The following is a 19797-nucleotide window of genomic DNA, read 5'->3' as shown; positions in this document are numbered from 1 at the left end:
AGTGAGGAGAGGGGAGCAGGCAGGGGTGAGCATGCACAGACACCGCAGTGAGGAGGGAAAATGCTGGGGTTGCCAAAGGCCGAGGGGCTATTTGGCCCCTGACAGACGAGTACTGCTCATCTCTTCATATCACAGCCTGCTAGCCAGGTGACTGAACTACTTTTGCCTCAGTCTGCTTATCCTGAAAGTGGGCTTATAGCTCCTAACTCGTGGAATTGTGGTGAGCACTGGGTTTCGTTTTTGCACAGCACTAAGCACATCGCCCTGGACAGTGAGTGCTGGGCTTGGCATGTGCCTTTCCAGACAACACATCTGCCATCTTGACCCTGGCACCTGTTTGAGTCACACATCTGCTGAGGGCAGGGTCACCTTAGCACTTGCCACGGTTGGGCCAGCCTGTGGCAGAACTTCTAAGAAGTGAGGCTTACTGGGAAAAGTCAGGGTGTGGGGGGCACAAGGGGAGAACGGGACTATGGCCCCTCTTGTCTGTCTGCTTCCTAACTGCCGGGAAGTGAGTGACTTCCTGTGCTGCCCCCCCCCCCCCCGGGGATCTGGAACCCAGGAAACCTTGAACTGAAACCTTCCTCCTTCCAGGCATTGATCTCATCACAGCCACGCAGAGCTGAAGAGCACAGTGAGGGGCTCTTGGGAAATGCTCCGCAAAGCTTGGTGGGCTTGGGGAGATAACCAAGTGGCCACTGCCTGCAGGCTCTGCCAGGTACAGGCAGGACTTACACAAGTTAATTAACTCATCACATTCAGTTTTGCCGTCTGTAAAATGGGCACTGTGACTCGAAGGTACTTCAGAGTATTCTAACTGATAACCAGTGTGAAGCTGTAAGTCCAGGGGTTCAGCAAATGTTGGCGACTGCTATCAGCTGTCAGTTTAGGTCATCAAAAAATAACCACAGTGACATATAGCTTATTTGTTTATAGAACTGACCAAGAAACTGCTTCTTGTAATAGAGTCCCTACTGTCGTATATAGTACAGGCTTGGCTGGGCAATGTTTCTAAAACAACTTTCAAATTAATAGAAGTCCGTTCTCCTGGTCTACAGGTGTACCTTCAGAGAGCGTCCAGAGTGGGTTTCCTCAACAGACTCCTTTTCTCTAAATTCTGTCTATACTTTTTTCAGAAAATGTACAGTTGGGGTGTTTTTCAGTTTATGAGTTTGTTTGACTTCCTTACAGTATATGGAGTGACAATATCGGAGCTGCTCCCAAAACAGAAAGGGGCACTTTTTTTTTTTTTAATGGAAGAAAATCATATCCAAGACCAACTGCATAGAGTGATCAAGTTGGTTTGAAACAACAGCCAAGTCTGGTGCAATGTGTGTGGTCAGAGTAAAAACTACTTGGGAGGCAGAGAGAGGCAGGAGCATGGCTTGAACATTGAGCCCGTGAGTTTGAGACCAGCCTGAGCAACAAAGAGAGGCCTGGGTAGGGGAATGCCTCCTTCCGGGAGGGAGGGGTCCAGGTTTAGGTCTCGGGACCTCACCCCTCCTCCATGGGTGACGATGCAGGAAGCCTTTGTACTCAGCATTAACTTCTGTCTTGCATGGACTGCCACCTCCACTCCAGGCTTATAAACATCCAGATTGCTCATAAACGTCATGTTCCTGCTCCACTTGTTCTCAGAAGCAGGAAGCCAAAAGCCACTACCCCAATAGGACTTCCTCTGAGGGAAGCTACCTTGGGGCTGCACAGCCCTGCTGCTCCCCATGGTGCTTCTCAGCTGCTGACCGGAACAGGGAACAGTTAACTGCTTCTCAGAAAAGCAAGACTGTCAGTGGCCCTGTGGGAGCCACTCCAGGCCTCCAGCAGAGCAGAGTGCTACAAGGACAGGGGGTGTGTGCCCAGGCAGCAGCATGCCCCCTAAGCTTCAGGCAGGTCAGTCCCCTCCTTGGATTAGCACAGAGACTGGCCCCACAGAAACCCTGCCCTTTTACCTTGTGTTGGAGTGGAAGCCCATGGTTCCTTCTCTAAGGGCAGAGGAAGGATGTGGCACAGACACAGGCAGGAAACCCTTATTGGGCAGTGAGCTCAGGTTTGATGGGGTCACTGGGGAGGAAGCCAAGCTAGGCCCCTTGGCCCTTCCATCATCTGAACAATAGAAGAGGAGCACGGAAGCCTGGGGTGGGGCACTGATGTGCTGTGCACTGCCTCCGTGTTCTCGTCAGGCACAGTAGGATGCCCCAGCTGAGAACCCCTGACCCCGTGTGAGTGGAAGTAGGGGGCTCACTAAGTGCTGGCAAGAGGTGATGGGGCTAGGACTAGGAAGCAGTGACTGTGGCCCAGTCCTGTGTGTACAGAGAAAGGCAGATGGGAGCAGGTTATACCCTGCTTTGTGGTCTGTGTGTGTGCGTGCATGCACATGCACGCGTATGTAAAATACTAGACTATTGCCAGATTTCCAGAAATGCATTGAGCTTATAGCCAGACACTATCCCATTTTTAGTAAACAAAATGTCCCAAGGCCTTAAGGTGTGGCTCTGTAATGTGGCCTGTGCTGGAAGCCACCAGAAGCACTACCTGAGGAGAGCCTGCAGAGAGGCGCCCCCAGGTCAGCAGCTGCATGCATGGGCCACCAGGTGTAGGAGCCTGGCATTTGAGATGCACATGGAGCTTGTGCCATCCGCACTCAGCAGTGGTGCTCCTGCCCCGGGGGGCCGAGGAAGACTGCACTGCCTTTCTGTCCAGAGAAGCTCTGGGCGGCAACTCCACTCTAAATTTAACGCAAAGCTGCCTTCCATGGGCACGTGTGCTCGTGTGACTGCCTGGGCTGTCTGGACGGATGAGGATAATGGCTGGAGTGAATTAGCAAGTCTGGGGAGGAGAGCCTATCAGCAGAAGGACAAATTTAGGATCTTTGAAGACAGCTGGTCAGCAGTGCCATAGCCTATGGCTACAGGGGTTAGAATGGAAAGTCCTTAGTTCAGGGTTTCTGGAGCATCACCCCATCCCTAGCCAGTCTGCCCCAGCCACTCCCAGATAAACAATGCAGGCATTTAGGCCTTTTTTTTTTTTTTAACCTCTGCTTATGAGTCTAAGGCTTCGGGTTTTCTTCTATACCCAACTTGAAGAAGATGTTGAGGGACTGCTGTTTGCCTTGTCATTCGCTGCCCTGTACTTGCATGTCTCTGCGCTCTCAGGAGCTTCCACAGCTATGCACACAGTTAAGGCTCCATCTCCACTGTCTGCCCATCTCCCTGGTTTCTGTTTGCAGGCTTTGTTCTCAGGTCCCATGCTAAAGGGAGGAACCTAATGGGAGGAAGTTGGGTTGTTGTGGGTGTGAGCCTGACGTTGGCTTCCTCTCCATTTCCTATCCTCCTTCAAGTGAGGACTTCTATCACAGACGCCTAAACAAGGGAAACTGCCTTGTCACAGACCCAAAGCCATACAGCTGATTGTGGGATCAATGCAGGAAACTAATCATGGGTTGAAACTTACAAATACATAAGCCAAAGTAAGCCATTTCTTCCGGCATAGTGCTGGCATGTTAACACATGTAACTGATGGAGCTGACACCTCTCACTGTTCTCTGCGCTCTCCAAACAACCAGCCCCCAGAACCCATCTCCAATTCTTTTCTACAGACTCAGGCAGCTGGATAAGCACGGCCAGGCCACAGCCCAGCAGCTGGTGCAGTTGCTCAACAAGCAGAATCAGCTTCTCCTGGAGCGACAGAACCTGTCCGAGGAGGTGGACCGTCTGCGAGCCCAGGTAGGGTGTGAGGACACATAGGCCATGAGCTGTACTGAGTACCAAGTATTCAGTGCCGAGTGGGAGTTCACACAGGGACACTGCAGGCCAGGTTCAGGGCAGCACACAGGAGCCCTCTCCTTCCCCTGTTACGGGCCCAAACCCCTGCTGATCTCATGGGTCAGATCATACGATGGGAGAGCAGCCTGCCAACTGACATGAGCATGGAAAAGTATGAGCTGAGGCTTGTCTCTCAGCAGCCTTGGGCACATGTATCACCCAGTCACACCAAAGGTAGCCACACCCTGCAGGAACACTGGTGTGGGAAGACAGAGAAAGTAGGGGTAGGAACAGCAGTGGTCAGGCCCGACATGTGGAAGACAGCTGTGAACTGCCCCTGAGGACTGGAGGACTGGAGCCTTAGAAGGGAGAGGTTCCCATGGAATCAGGTGTCCTTTCCCAATTCAGTAGCAGTGGCTCTGGGGACGGGGAGGGGTGGCAGAGTGCCTAGAAGTCCACTGTCTAGAACATGCACTCACTGTCCAGTTAAGCAAGCCAGCACAATTGATATTTATTGTCTCCATTTTGCAGATAGGGAAACTGAGGCTCAAACAAGCATATTCAGCTAGCAAATAGGGGCACAACAAATGGAACCTAAGTCTGACTCCAGAGCCCAAGCCGTCCCCATTCAGGTTAGATAATGGCGGAAAAGAGTCCAGGTGAGTTGGATGGGCGGCACGAAACTCCTGTTCTTCTCAACAGCCTCTCCTTACACAGGAGACCAGAGAGGGTTCTCCCCACCCATCAAGCTGTTAGACTTGTAAGGGTAGCTTCTGCCTTTAACTGGATTGCAGCCAGGTGCTCTGTGAGGGCTCTAAGGGACTTCACATGGCATGTGCCTGATTAATGGGGAAGCATTAGCAGCAATAGGGATGAAAGACCATTTCTCCTTCTCTATTCAAAATGACCTTGATCCTGACCTGCCTTGACACTCAGCTTGTTCAGTCCCTTTATAAATCGCTCGGAGTTTTAAAGGAGCCAAATTGGACACCAGGCAGAGGACTTAGGCAATGAGTAGAAATATGGATTTATAGGGTTATAGGCCAGTGGGATCAGACCAGACACTGACAACTGTGTCTTGAATGTGTATAAACACACACACACACACACACACACACACAGAGAGAGAGAGAGAGAGAGAGAGAGAGAGAGAGAGAGAGAGAGAGAGAGATATTCTGGTGATCCCTAACTCCCCAGGGCATCATGTCTGGAAGCCTCCCTTTCTAAGCTGTTGGGGTAACTGGAAAGGAACAAAGGATGTCTTAGTTTGGTTCTAGAGCCAGAAGCAATTCCATTTGAAGACACTGGCCAAGTCACCCATGGTTCTCTGAGATGTCCTTATGAGTACCATGGAAATTAGAAATCTGGATGTATTGGGATAGTGGCATACTCACTGGTACCTTAAGGACTTAGTAGGCTGAAATATCCCATACTTGAGGTCACCCTCTCCTTCTTGAGAAGGTCCTATAGAGCCAGAGGTGTCAGTACCTTCTTAACTGTGCCCAATGCTGAGGCCATCTCTCAACTGAGTAGCCTGATTTTGGTGATAATACAGGTGTGTTGACAGATCTGAGGGAGAACTGCCTGATCAAAGTCCAAAGTCAACAGAGCCACTTTTAGTGACTGGGCTTCTGCTGCATGTCATGAAGGACCGGGATCCACGGCACAAATGAGCCTGCCTTCTCTCTGGACTTTAGACCTTTCTCTAACATGACCTTGGCCTTTGGACTCTATCTGCTCTCTTTACAGCACACAGGTCTTAACAGAGATGTTTAGAAGCCTTTTCCTGGGCTATAAACAAAATCTGAGAAATGAAAATTCATTGAAGGATTTGCATGGAACACTTTTAAAAGAAAATATTCCTGGAAAGTCGTTCTCCCCTCACCAGTGGCAACAGAAATGACTTGTCTGCCCCTTGCTCTCCGATACTGACCTATCTTGAGCATTTCTGATGGTGCTTTTTAGATTGAAATTCTATCTTGGGAGTTAAGATGACCAAGATGAAAGAAATTTGGCAGAGGTGATGTTGGCTCCCAGCTCCACATCCTGGGGGCTGTTGGAGAGACCAGTATGGCTTTACCAGCTCTGTGCCCACAGTCTAACCTTTTGGCACGTGTTGCAGTGACCTCTGTGTGCTGGCACCTGGTAGCCTCTGTGATGCACTTTCGTCTTGAAGTCACATGAATATAAACTGAGTTTTTAAAGGAACCCTTGAAGTAAGAAGGCCAAAATTTGGCTGACTCTGTAACTGGTAGGGGAAGTGGCTCCAGAGGGCTCTGGAAGGAACAGCTGGACTGTTGGGCATGAGGCCTGCAGCTGCCTTTGTGTGCAGCGTGGTGATTTGAGGGTGAAGGGTTCTATTTTCTCAGCCTGGACGAATTAAGCGCAGTAGCTTAATTTTGCATGTCAAACTCTGAAAATCTCTGTGTGCTCAGTACCCAAAAGAGAGTGAGCACTTTCTGACCAGACAGCTGCTTGGGAGTTTAGGCACATTGCTCAGACTGTCTCTACGTCCTAAGCCCTGGCCAGTGTAGAGGAAGGATGGTGGGCTCCCAACAGGAAATGCCTTGTTTCTAAGCCTTGATTATTCTAAATGGCCTCTGTTTAGATTCAGAGTCACTCACAGCTTCATGCCCATGGAGGAATCCAGTCCTGGTTGTGACCTTGTGCAATGCCAGTTCCGGCTGGAGAGCTTACACAGCTGCTGGGTGGCAGGAAAGTCACTGTCCAGAGTGCAGGATGGCTCTCCAGCTTCAGTGTGCACCTAACTCAGGACTTACACTTCCTGACTTACACACCGGGAGGAACTTTTAGAAAAAGGCCTTTAGAAAGCTGTCAATTGACTGCCTGTGTGGGCATGGCCACTCCAGCCTGATCTTATCCGGGCAGCTGCTGAGCCCTCTCATAGCCTGACTGATGATGAGAAGGCTGCACCAGCCCTCTCCTTGGCAGAGTTGCCTGGCTGGGGAGAGCCAGAATTACCATTGTAGTAGTGTGGAGGTGGCTTGTGGGTGAGGGTCATGGGTCCCTGGGGACTAGGCAAGGCTTGACAGCTTGCAGCAGGGTCAGGGGTCAGCAGCCCAAGCCCAGAGACTCTGACATCTGGCCAGGAAGGGTGGGGCCAACTGGTGAGGAAATGAAGGTCTGTTCTTGGGTGTGGGAGAGGGAAGAAAACACAAATGGTCTACTTGGAGGGCTGTTCTCCCATCAAGATGAGTTTGGGAGTTACTGGGTAATGACTCTGGTTTCAGCTGCCTGGCACCCACCAATAGCTGCCACCCTGAGCCGGCTGCCTGTTCAGTCCTCAGCATTCAGTCTGGGGAGGGATTCCCTTTGAGTCCCTTCTTATGAATCACTCACAGTTTAGAAAACAGAGTCTGAAGCTGCCGTGTCAGTGGTTAATCAGTTGGCCCTATGACTTTTAAGCATTCTTGGCAGCGAATGTACTTTCTAATTTGATTTAGAGTTGTGCATGGATCCAGCAGCCATATGTGATTATATTCAAGATCATCGACATTATCTCATTACATCAGAGGACTCATTGAATAGAGCTGAAAACAAGCACACGAGGCAGATTCTAGGGGAGGAGAGGCTGCCTGTAACTAACAGACACAGGATGGAAGCTGGATGGGGGCAGCTCAAGTGAGGGCGGCCCAGACCCACTGGCTGGTAGGGAGTTGGTAGCCAAAGTGGGACCTAGAGGTGGTCACTCTTCCTTTGTCCTTCCTAGAACTCAGGGGCTTTGCCTAGCTGACTTCAGGGTCCACATAGTTAACTACCTGCAGACAGATGGTGTCTTATGAAAGAAAAGAAAATACACTGAATACAATAAATTACAAGACCTCCTCCTAAACCAGGATTTTTTTGGAAAGAATTCTAAATAGATGAAAACAAACAATTTGATTTCAACCAAATTGTTGTTTTTTTGTTTTTATCCTGATTTTCACCCGAATTGTCAGTCTCAAAAATAAACACTGATACATTCCCAGAAAATATTTTTCAAATAAAAACTGACTCTGTTAAAGTTTGCCCTGATTCTTTCAAAACTGTGTACAAGACACTGTCAACCAAAGTGACTTGCATGTTTTTTTAAATCAACTTGAACATATGCAGCTAAGATGTCATTAACGGCCTGCTGCTGGGTGTTTCTAAGAGAATGACACGAGACCCCAGGCTGCGTCTCCAACACAGGGTCTGCAACCCTCACAGATACTTCCCCAAGCAGTTGGAACTGCACGCACTCAGCCTAGTTGTTCATCTAGGCGCCTGTGTGCGTCATTAATACTGAAAAGTGCACCAGGCTCCATCTACGAAAGGCCTCTTCTAACAGTTCCCTTTGTCCAAGAATGCCTACTTCCACAACAGGAACAGTGGATGAAAAGTGTTGAATTTTATATTGCTTCTGATGCATTTTCTCCTCTTATTGCTTTCTGAGTTAGACATTACATTTCACAATATAAATTCACAATCGAGTTTTTAAAGGGAGCTAAATATTTTAATCCAATTAGACAAGTGAACAAAACACTGAATATTACATGCAGTGGAGATAAGTGGTTCTTGCCTTTAAAAGACTGTAATTCCGTCACATTGCAACCCCAAATGTCAATGTTGTCTTCATCTTTAACACTTTCAAACACGAGGCAACCAGAGGCTCCACTCCCTGCTGTTGGTGACACTGTCTGTCCTTTGGGAATTCTTAAAATGTATTTCCCATGGAAATCATTTCCCATAACACAGACACCTGCCCCTGTGCAGAACAAGTACTTAGGACCCAGAAGCCAACACTGACCTAAGGAGGAGCTCTGCTGACGAATGACCTACAAGAGCCCAGCACAGAGCTATCCACAGAGTTGCAGCCTCTTCATCCTGCTTTCTTCTTGCTCTGGCTTCTGCAGAGGTGGCAGAGCCAGAGCATCAGTGGAAGGGAAACGCAGCTATCCTCAGAAGCCCAAACAAGTGGCCAGCAAGGAGTCACTGCTGGTCTACGGTGACTTGCTGCCTTAGTGGTTCCTAGCAAAAGCCGTGGCCTGTGCTGGGGAGACGGCTCTAGGATCTGGGGCACTGCTGAATTGTGAGCTTTGTGGACATTACCACCTGCTAAGCTAGGTGTCCTTCATTGCTATAACCCACTGTGTCTACAGCACATAGCCTTTATTCTGTCTAGGCTAATCCATTCTGGGTTGCAGCCCATCTTGCCCTTTATAATGTTGCCGTGCCAGCTTCTCAGTAATTCATGATGTGTCAAAGCAGGCCTTGAGAATCATGGTAGGATCTGTACTTGGAGGTCACATGCCTAGGTTAAGATCTCAGCTCTTCACTTCAGATATAGGATAGGTCCCATTTGGAGCCCAGTCCAGGTACTACTGAAGTTTACAGTCACTGTCAACATCACAGCAGGACCATGGGGCTATTAGACAGAAGTTACTTCATAGCCTCCCAGAAAGATGGAGGAATATTGCCCAAAGAGGATGTGGTGTGATGGGAAAGCAGAGTACATGAGTATCCCATAGCACCAGAAGGGAAGGCAAGCCACAAAGAGGAGCCTGGGGCCTGGGTGTACTTCTGTCAGTCACCTCAGAACAAGCTTAGAAGGACCACTGAGGAAGTGTCCACCTTTTTAAAAGTAGATGCCCACTGCCAGAGGCATAGACAAAGAATGTTTGTGGACATTGCCTCATAGGATAAAGACCACAGAGAAAGTCAAAAAGAATGTTGACTTGGAAGGCTGTAGGACACTGGGGTGAAAGGGCAAAGACCTGTGGGCCAGTCACTTAAGAGACTGGGGTGAGGCAAAGAAATAAATGGAAATGGCAGCAGAGACTACAAACAGAGAATCTGAGGACCCTAAAGCACAGCCAACTGGACAACAGTTTGGGTCGGCCCACACAACTCACTTCCTAAACTCCAAGTCTAAAGTAAATATCAGAAATAAATTAGGCATAAAACCCAAAGTTTTGGGGGAAAGGCTGTGATAGGAGTTAAGAGTGACGAGAGGCACGTGGGTCAGGAACATCGGGCTGTAGCCAGGAAAGCAAAGGGATGTTTTTCTATTCCCAGGGCAGTCACAGATTGGGGGGGAGGGGGGACAGCAGGGGTCATGGTGACAGGTGAGGTGGCAGGAGGGGGAGATGGCTGTCAAAGGCTCAAGCTGAAGTTCCAAACTAAAAACATTCCCTTGACACACATCTTCTCTTCTGGACTGACGCCACAGAAAGACACACCAGTAACACCAGGACAAGTGACAGCAGATATGTCAGATAGTGGTAGGAACTCCCATTTTTGTGACTCTGGTATCCGCAGCGTTCAGGCAGCACTGAAAAGGTCCCTCTCCTCCAGGAGACAGTGTGGCATTGCTACTCTCAGGCCGATACTGCCCTGGCACCAGAGCACAGGGCTTAAAGACGACGTGCACTGGCAGGAAGGAGGCAGTGTCTATCCAAAGTGGAGGCTGGCGCTGTGGGAGGGGGACAGCCCCTTACCTCCAGGAGCAGGGAACTTCCTGTGTTTCTGTTTTGCCTCACGCTGTGTCATCACAGGAGGTTGTCCCCAGTCAGAAGAGCAGGCCAGAGTCAACAGGGAGCCCAGTGATGACACATCACTAGATGACCTTGGAGCCACAAGCACTCAAAAGACTGAAATGCATTTCCTGCAGCTGGGTTAATAAAGATCTTGTTGCAAGCTCCACTCTGCCACAGGAGTCTATGCCACCGTCTGCACACAAGAGGGGATTTTCTGCCCAAGTGCATTCATTTTTGTCTTCTGAAATGTCATGGTCTGTGTTGATCCTTGTTCAGTCACCCACTTTCTTGGGTTAAAAGCCCCAATGTCTAGGGACCCAGGATAACAGGCAGCCTGTCCTATCTGGCTATACTCGGAGCACTAGGGAGGACATCCCAGCAAGTCACTCTCAGAATCAATATCTGCTTGCTCAGTGAGGCCTGGTGTCAGCTCTAATGGAGACCCTCTGTCCGCTTACTACAGTTGGTGGCAGGCTTTGGTGACTGACAGATATCCCAAGGACCCCTCTAGAACAGTCAGAACAGAGCTCCCACAAGCTCCGATAAGCTCCTCATCTTTTTAACCTTATGCTATCCTGAAATGATCTTGTCTTCTGCCACAGCCCCACCTGCATTCCCTGTGTGGAAACCACTCTGCTCACATTAACAGTTAGTTAAAATTCACTACCATGGTGCGAATTTCATCCATCTACCTGAAATGCACGCATGATTGTTTTCCAGGAAGGAAGGGGGTGTATTTCCAGTATGTCTCACTTGGGCTTCCAACTCAGAAATCCCCAACATGGAATCATGGCTTCCACCAGGCAGCAGAGCTCTGGCCTGGTCTCTAGATCTAGTCATGCAAGGTGGGTGGGCTCTGGCCCGGTGGAATCTGCAGTTCTAGGACTACCACAGACAACCCTCCTCAGACTGGCACAGCACTGTAGCTGGCCGTCTTCCACTAAAGGCACTGCAGAAATAGGGAGACTTTTGATATACTTAGCATAGCATGAACTTGTGTGCAAAGTCAGAACAGTCATTGGGGAATGGTGTTCAGCACTTTCCCAACCCTTGGGTCTCCCCATACCAGAAAGTGCAAAATCTTAGAAATGAGACCTCATAAGTATCATGGGTCACACCTTCCAACATGTGGGTGGGGTGCCAATATGTAAAAAGGCATTTATATGTTACAAGAAGCTGCAGGTAACAGAGGCTCCTTTGTGTTAGTCCATATAGACTGGCTGACATTCTAATTTTCCCCTACTTTAAAGCCCATTGTAATGTCAGATCTGTTTCTAACAAATAGTTGGACACATTGTCATAATGTCAACTCTTCTTAGGTAAAGGTATACACCGGCCTGGAGTAGTGGCTGCTTTCAGAAGAAAAGCATTAGAGGTACACAGCCTAATACTTAAAAACAAAAAGGGCTTTCTTTAGTCTTCAGTGGCAAGGAGTGAGGCACAAATTTTCAATACAGTTGGCTACATATGATTGATTTCCACATTTTAGCAACAAGAACCTTTTCTCCAAAACTTCAGCAATAACAGCTGACCAAACTAGCAAATGAGAAAACAAATACCCATGATCTATTTAAACTTACTTTTTATTATCATTTTTTTCCAGTTACCCAGCATGCCACAATCTGATTGCTGACCTGGATGAAACAGAGTGAAATAAATGATTTACAAAGAGATATGTACATTCATCTGATTTGTACTTAATGTGCCACAGTGCACCAAAACCTCCCCAGGGAGACACCACCTGGGACTGCAGGGGGGCTGGTCCTCATGCCATGGTTCTGTCCCTGTGCTACAGACGGGGAGTGCTTCAGCATGAACTGGCTCGGGCTAGTTGGAGTGTGTGCTCAAAACAACTTCAAGTCACTGTCTACTCTAGAGTATGCACGGGATTAATAAAATGACCTCTCTTAAAGACTTGAGTTGTTCTGTTTCCTTTTCATCTTGTAACAGTGACAGACACCAAAGGCACAGGTTGTAAGTCAGCCAAAGTGACTGAAGACCACCTCTCCTGCTGCCACCCACTGTTCTTCCCTGTGTGAAATGAAGATGATGCACACCTGTAGCCAACATCCGGCATTCCCCATCCAACTGTGCACTCAGGAAACACGCTGAACAACATAAAACAGCCCCCTCCCCCTCCCCCCCAAAAAGGCATCTTTGGCTCGATGGTGTCAGATTTTAGTCTTCAATAGCAGTTATTTGAGAGGAGCCTAAAAACAAATGTGAAATTAGAAAATTTACTTAACAGTATATCAAATATCTGTACACAGATCATATTTTTAGTCTAAAATAGTATTTCTACTATACAGTCAAGCCCTCAAATGCTTTAAAAGAATACAAACGGACACTGGAAGGTCTGGGGTGTAGCTCAGTGGCAGAACACTTGCCCAATTTGTGTGAGGCCCTGGGTTCCTTCCCCAGCACCACAAAAAAAAAAAAAAGAAATTGTGGCTGCTGAGATGATCGTGGTGATGGAGTGGGATGAAACACTAGGGCACAGCTGCGGGTGGGACAAGCCTACATTATCTCCTTTCCTAGCCAGCAGCCCAGGGCTCTCAGCAGAAGTGTGGTTTGTACATGCTCAGCCCGCCCTCACCATCGTGCAGCGTAGGCCAAGGAGGTGGTGCCATGACAATGCACAGGCCGTCCTCATCTCTGGGGCATCAAAGGTGCAAGCTGCAAACAGAGCTTCTATTGAGTCACAAGTTTCTGAGTTCATCAGCTGTGCTGGACATAAAGCTGTCACGTATTTTAACTGTCCTTCTAGTTTATGTATACCATGAATAAATTATACAATATTCTAAAAATAGCACCTTTAAAGAGTAATAGAGGTCACTTTATTTCAGCCTCCTGGATGTGTCAACCCCAGTTGATTTTGAGGACAGCACATGAAGAATGTCCCCAAATTTGGCTGTGAGAAATACACATGTATGTCTGACAAACTGGTCACAAAAGTCATGCCTTTCTCTGCTGAAATCACAAGAGCAAAGCCAAGTTCTACAGTTGTAGCTTATGAGGTAAAATCAGAAATATGCCCCATCCAGAATGTTCCAGCAGAATCCAGACATTCTAGCCAACAATTGCTTACGTCTAAGGCATAAACTGCCATAAGGGTTAAAGACACACTACGAAGGAAGTGTGTGGAGCAGTATGTTATCAGGAAGACATTAGTGAGGAGCTACCTTCCTTGAGGATTCTGGGTCCACACCGTTTCTTACAAGGACCTTTAGGGTCTCTGGCGCCCTCGTAGCCAGTGACTCCACTCCTAGCCCACCATTACTTCACACGAGCATGCTCTTGGCATTCCTACTTACATAAAAACAACCCCATGTGTTTCTAAGATGAATCTACCTATCTGTCACTCCTTCATACAGGGCTGGTTAATACCAGCTGGGGCTATAATAATGTTTTTCCAGAGAAGAACAAAATTTAGTTTTCTGAAATTACAGAGCCACATCCAACAACAACAAGCAGAGAAGCAGCAGATTGACACAGGCTTTATTTAAGCTGTCTGCATGAAGAAGTAATGTGTGTCCCTACCAACTGCCTGTGAGATTCTAAGGGTGGAGAGTGTACAAAGCCATTTTTTGTAGTTATTTCATATCCTAAGGGTCATATATGTAAGGAAACGAATGTCTGTAGTGTGACCAGCAATGATAATGATACAGCATCTATGTTCATATCTGTGTCTGTTCCAAACCCTTAATCGGATAACCAGATCTTGCATGGATCTAGCAGAAAAACTAGAAAGTCAAAATATGTTACAAACTACAAATCTCCAGGGAGGTGACTCGATGACCAATTCAGAGGTTTTCTTTTTATTTAAATAAATACTTTACATTTCATGCTTGCCTGTAATGCACTACCAGGAGCAAGCTTAGGGAACTGTGATGTAGACAGTACAGACAGTAGCAGCAAAGTGTGTACACTGAGGTGTGGTAGAGACCCTGCAGTTAGTGAGGAAAGGAGAAGCATGTGGCCCCTGTGAGAACAGTCAGCTTTGAGAAGCTCGAGGTCGGGTACAGGAATGGAAACAATACTGGAATAATGCTATGTCGTTAGTGTAGAGAGCAAAGCTGTGAGCAACCCTGCAAGCAATCCGAGCAGAAGTGTCAGTGTCCTTCAGACAGCCCTACATGATGACAAGCGGGCAAGCTGGAATCACAAGGCCAGAACTGCATCCAGACATAATGATTCCAGGTTTCAAACCATTCCAGTTGTCTAAACCCTAAGCTTAGATGTAGGAATCTCTTCCCCAAATCTCTCTCTTCTGTTCTACTTCTGCCATTTAACTGACATCTGGGGTTGCAAGGGAAAAATTCTCAAAACCAAAGCCAAGATCACGCCTGCTGTGACTCAGGGAGCCTGGGATGGGAAGAGAAAGCCCTCAAATGGATGGGGACCAAAGGCCAGGTGTGAGGAGTGGCCAGCCTGAGGCATTGTCAGTGCCAGTGCCCCCTCATTAATCTTTAGAAAAGCAGCCTTAGCCAAGGTCATGAAGTCACCTTAAGACTTGGGGAGGAGAGACACAACAAAAGAAGCTGTGTGCTCAGTGTACAGTGTCTGCCCCCTCTGAGGGATAAGTGCTCTCAACACCAGCCAGGCTCAGCTGCTTTTCTTCCTCTCACCTTTCTTTCTTACAGAATGGATGCAAGGAAACTTAAAGGACTTGCCATCTAATCTACTTTCCTGTCAGTGTGGACAGTCGGCATAATTCCAAGTAGGAAAAAAGAGGACTACAGATGCAAGAGTGAACATCTGTTTCCTTTAACTCCCTACTCCATACTCAGGATAAACTCACTCAGGTAGAAACATGAAAAAATTAGGACAAAATCTATGTCTGAATCCATCTTAGCTGCCTTAGTAAATGCCCTTTAAACCTCAGCAGTCCCAGTGGCCAGCCACTGCCAGCAGCGGCTCTGCTTCCCCAAGTCTGAGCCTAGATGCTAAGACCTCTGCATGAGAACATGACTTTCTACTCAAAAAGACAATGCAGTAACAATACTGTGTCACGCTGTAGTCTTCCATTTGGGAGCTGTCAGTTAGGAACTAGAATACATCTCCATGATCACTCCTTGGAGTAGATGCCCTCCTGCTTGCTGCAAGAAAGGCTTTGATCCTTGGACTTCATAGTCTGCTTTGGAAAATGTCAGCTCCTAGCACCAAAGGGTTTAATCTGAAGATCATCATTAATGAAGGAGAAAGATGAGGTTTGCATACATGTCCCCTCTCAGTGAGAAATGTCTGGGACTGAGAGACATGAGTATGTACAGAAAAAGAAAAGCTAGAGGTGTTTTGTTTTGTTGTTTTCCCTGATGGCTTGATTCAGTAATGAATGTACCTTGATAAGAATAAACACACCAGCTTCTTATCCTTTGCTTCCTACTGTGTAAATATTTGTGATGTGTTCATTTTGCCAAGTCAAGTTTATCTCTTATCATCATTTGGGTCTCAGCTTTCTCCATGACTTTATGCCAGGCCATACTCACACATCCACTCAACGAACAACCATCAACATCATTTGCTCCACCAACCCCTTGGCGCTGGGTAGTTGGGCCTTTTCTCATTTTGGCACCAAGGGGTTAATTATAGCATCTCTTCTCCCAAAGCCAGATTCTAACCAACAGATATTAATTCCAGAGCCTTACCAATTTTTTGTACAAAGGAGAAAAAGTGCATGATTCTAATGGGTGTGTACATTCTTTGCACATGGTTCAAAAGAAACCGCAGTCAATGTCCTGTGAGTTGGAGCTGCGTCTGCTAACTTGACAATACACTTCTTATCACTAAAAAATAAATACTACCATAATATAAACAAAATCATTAAAGGACATTCAGAATTTTAACATCTGAGAAAAAGCTAATTCACCTATAACTGAAAGTAAAACTTCAAAACTGATAAGGCAAACACCTGTTCACCTTGGTGTATAGATTTTGGCGACAGCAGGATCATTATACTGTCTACATTCTTCAGCCATCAGAGGTGATAAATATCAAGAAGGGAAAAAGGTTGTCAAGCCCAGGGGCAAAATACTCTCTGGTACAATGTAGATCCTAAGACTGTCTAGGTGACTCTGCACCTTCAGTACTTGGTGGAACAACGTCCATTTGCCCATGAAGTCTGGGTGTCCATGGGTGACCCTGGGCTTCCTCCACAATATCCAGCAGGAATTAAAAACCATGTGTATCTCATCAGCCCTTCAGTCCTCTCAATGCTTCCTAAAGATTTCCAGCCAAATATCAGCAATACACGCTTTATGCACTGGTCAGACATGCGTTGCTATACTCTTACATATGCACACCACCACCCTTCAACAACTGCTTGTTCAGAAATATAAACTACACCTTCTTAATCTAATTAGTTCTTGATGTATCTTCTAGAAAGTTAAAAATGTACCTAGAATCAGTGTATCTCATTCAGCCTTCACTGCTAGGGAAAAACAAAAACTGAAAGAAGATGACAATTGATCACAAATGAACGATGGGCTTGTGACCCCAGAGATTGTAAAATTACTTCTGAAAACTGCTGTAATAGTAAGACAGTAGCAGCAACAGCATGAGACCTTAGACTGAGATACAATTTCATGCAAAAACAAAAACTGGAGTGTCTGTGTATATGTTTTCATGTGGGTGAAAGGTGGTGAAGGTGAAGACCCTTGGCTGGTCAGGGATGTCAGAAGTGCCCCTGCGATCTGTAAGAGCGAGGACTGGTGGAGATGTCCAGTAATCATTCTCAGTGACAAAAATCTAAGATGACAGTGGAGAACAGAATGAAAGACTTATTCTCGTCCACTTGCAGAGTAGGAAAACTGAGGGAAATGTGGCCGCCGCTCATTGTCCATGCAGTCCATGCCATCTTCATCATCTGTGGGCAGCAAACAGCTATTGTCATTTATGTTTGCAGTATTATCTCTATACTATACATTACACAGACAATAAGATTTATAAACATCTCCATAAAATCTCCTTATTTTTAAAGGAAAACTACTATTTCTAAATGTATATGATCCACAGAGAAATACTATTATAAAACAGTTTTTTAAAACATCAAAATATCAAGATTCAATACTAACAGGAAAAAAATGTTACTAAAAAAACAGAATTCTTTCAAGACTCATGCTTTTCAGGGATATATTAAGTTCTAAGTTTAGGTCATTAAATTCTACACAATCCACTGGGTCTTCAAAGTGCTTGTATTTTTTTTTCTTCCTGGTGACCTTACAGTAAGACTGCAAACTAATCTTCTTAAGTAACATTAGTTAATATCCACCATCAATTAACTCACTATACTCAATTTTCCTGATAAAACTTTAAACTATAATAAAGAGAACAAGATAAAAGGTGGAAAACAAAGGGCAGCATTCAAGTCCTGGTTCATCAGGAAAATGAGGGATTTTCAAGACGTGGGGGGAAAGGTACATTGTATGAACCTGCCCTCTCTTCATCTCTGTTTTCTGTATGTAAAGGGCTAGGAAGGAGCATGCCTCTTCCTCCCTAAATGTTCTGTGATCAGAACCGAGTCACAAGCTCTTCCCTGGGGTGAGCCCAAGCCTAGAGGGCTCCATCTAAGCCACACTGCTCACGATGTCCACCTGAAATCCAGATGAACATGTCAGTATAACCCTTTAAAAACTATTTGTTTTTGATTTTTATTGTGTGTGGGTGGCTGTGGGGGAGAGAGCACACATGCGCTTATGTGAAACACATGAGTGCAAGCTTCCTCAGTCTGGAAGTATCAGATCCCCCACATGCTGCTGTGTGCTGGTTGTTTCTTGTCAATTTGATTCAAGCCAGAGTCATTTGGGAGGAGGAAATCTTCATTGATAAAATGCTTCCATCTGATTTACATAATAAAGTCCAGTCATGATGGGTTACAAAAAAAAAAAAAAAAAAAGGTTAAGCACTGGAATCATAGGTTGTGAGGCCCCAATTTAGGGCTAGAAACTGAACCCAGATCCCCTGTAAGAGCAGAAAGTGCTCTTAATTACGGGGACATCATCTCTCTCCAACCTTATAACCTTTTTTTTTTTCTTTTTACAAGCAAAATATTTCCGTTTCCCCTAAAATCTATTAAAAAGGACTATTTCCATTTGTTTTGTTTCCCAGCCTCCCTAGGGAGCACTGATTTCATGTAATAACAGCAGAAGCAGAGGCTGTACTGTACCCCATAAGAGGCTTTGCTTTCATCTGAAAAATAAAAAAAAAAAAAAATCAACATTTTTGTTTTGTTTCTTTGGTTTTTTTTTTTTCCCTTTTCTCTTGTTAATGCACAGGGACCTCAAGAGTAAAACTGAATTAGCATTAACCTAAATTTTTCAGCTAAAATGTACCATAAACCATTGCTGCAGTAGATAGAAACATACCGCATACAGTTTGCATAGGACTTTATACAAATTCCCCTCTACAAACAGACCACTGCCTTGCCAGTGGCTGGGCAGCAATCCTAGGTAGTACTAAGGTAGAGGGAACCCTCTGCCTCCATAAAAATTATGGGTTCAGAAACAAGCCAATCACATGCATTTTCTAGATCAAATTTTTTAGCTGTTTAAAAGCTGAAAAGGGTTGGTGGTATCCACTGTTGAGTCACACAGCATAAAATCTCTACAAAAAAGTGAGCTGAAGTCATAATGTTCTAACCCTGACATGTGCGAAGCATGTCGGAGAAACCATTTTCCCTGCTAAAAGCTATGTGCTCTTCTACTCTAAATGACAGAGGCTGCCCTGGCTCCTGGCTGTAACTAGACCTTGTCCTAAACCCACAAGGGCTTTGCATGGCAAGGTGTTGGTTTTGCTTGGAGAGGGAGGGAATACTGTTGGATATCCCCAGAGAATTAAGACAGCCTCCATTGTAACTTCAATAATACACACAGCAATTCTGAATAGGCACAAATCTGAATCCATAGTCTGGCTGTGAGGCCCCAACACTTAAAGCGACCTACTCCAGCTCTTGTTTGCTCCATCAGGTTAGTCACAGTGAGCATAGTTCTTTGACCATGTCCGGCTGAGATAGGATGGCAGCAGTTCCCTGGTCACCTGGTCAATGGATGTGAACCTGTTCCTACGCTGGAGGACATACATACACTACACTGAAATGTAGTGCCTCAGACCTACGTAGCCTCAAGCACCTGCTTTTCTCAGAACATTTAACGAAGTGTAATTAGACAGTAGTAACAGTGACCAGATCTCTCTCAAAGACATTTTCCTTTTCTGTGAGAGGAAAGCATAGGACCATTGATGGATGTAATGAAAGACAACACATTCTAAAATCTGTTCGATTAATTAACACCAGTTAGGACAATCTGGCACATTGCTGCAGCTGTTTGTAGAAAATGGAACATTTTGCTGTCTTTAGTAACTGATGATTTATTCTTAAAAAATAATTTATTTTTTTTGATTTATAAAACCAAGGTGGCAAGTAGGAAGACAACTGCTAACAAATGGCATTTCTGTGGACTTCTGAACCAAAAAGAAAGAAAGAGAGAGAAACAAATGGCATTTCTGTGGACTTCTGAACCAAA

At 46.1% G+C, this 19797-nt stretch overlaps 2 protein-coding genes across 6 annotated transcripts in view; one reads left to right on the top strand and one right to left on the bottom strand.

Moving 5' to 3' along the window:
* Sdccag8 (serologically defined colon cancer antigen 8) overlaps positions 1 to 12191 on the top strand; it is a 201260-nt gene extending 189069 nt beyond the window's left edge. Inside the window, exons 17-19 of one of the 2 annotated variants that reach the window (XR_003377060.1) lie at positions 3596 to 3722; positions 4293 to 4420; positions 11883 to 11948. Coding sequence is in view for 1 of the 2 variants with exons in the window: in XM_005348997.3 (XP_005349054.1) it covers positions 3596 to 3722; positions 11883 to 11912 (157 nt within the window). In the remaining variant the exon portion in view is untranslated. Of the gene's footprint in view, positions 1 to 3595; positions 3723 to 4292; positions 4421 to 11882 lie in introns of both variants that reach the window. The other variant, XM_005348997.3, reaches the window with a different exon arrangement.
* Positions 12192 to 16970: 4779 nt separating this feature from the next.
* The window catches only part of Akt3 (AKT serine/threonine kinase 3), a 235551-nt gene continuing 232724 nt past the window's right edge, over positions 16971 to 19797 (bottom strand). For all 4 annotated transcript variants that reach the window (XM_013346981.2, XM_026779836.1, XM_026779835.1 and 1 more), the window contains one exon: positions 16971 to 17144. In XM_013346981.2, coding sequence (XP_013202435.1) covers positions 17059 to 17144 — 86 coding nt within the window. In that variant the 3' untranslated portion in view covers positions 16971 to 17058. The remainder of the gene's footprint in view (positions 17145 to 19797) is intronic.

The sequence above is a fragment of the Microtus ochrogaster genome, chromosome 6 (genome assembly GCF_000317375.1).
Source record: "Microtus ochrogaster isolate Prairie Vole_2 chromosome 6, MicOch1.0, whole genome shotgun sequence".
In the NCBI taxonomy this organism is placed as follows: Eukaryota; Metazoa; Chordata; class Mammalia; order Rodentia; family Cricetidae; genus Microtus; species Microtus ochrogaster.
This window is presented reverse-complemented; position numbering and strand designations above follow the sequence as displayed.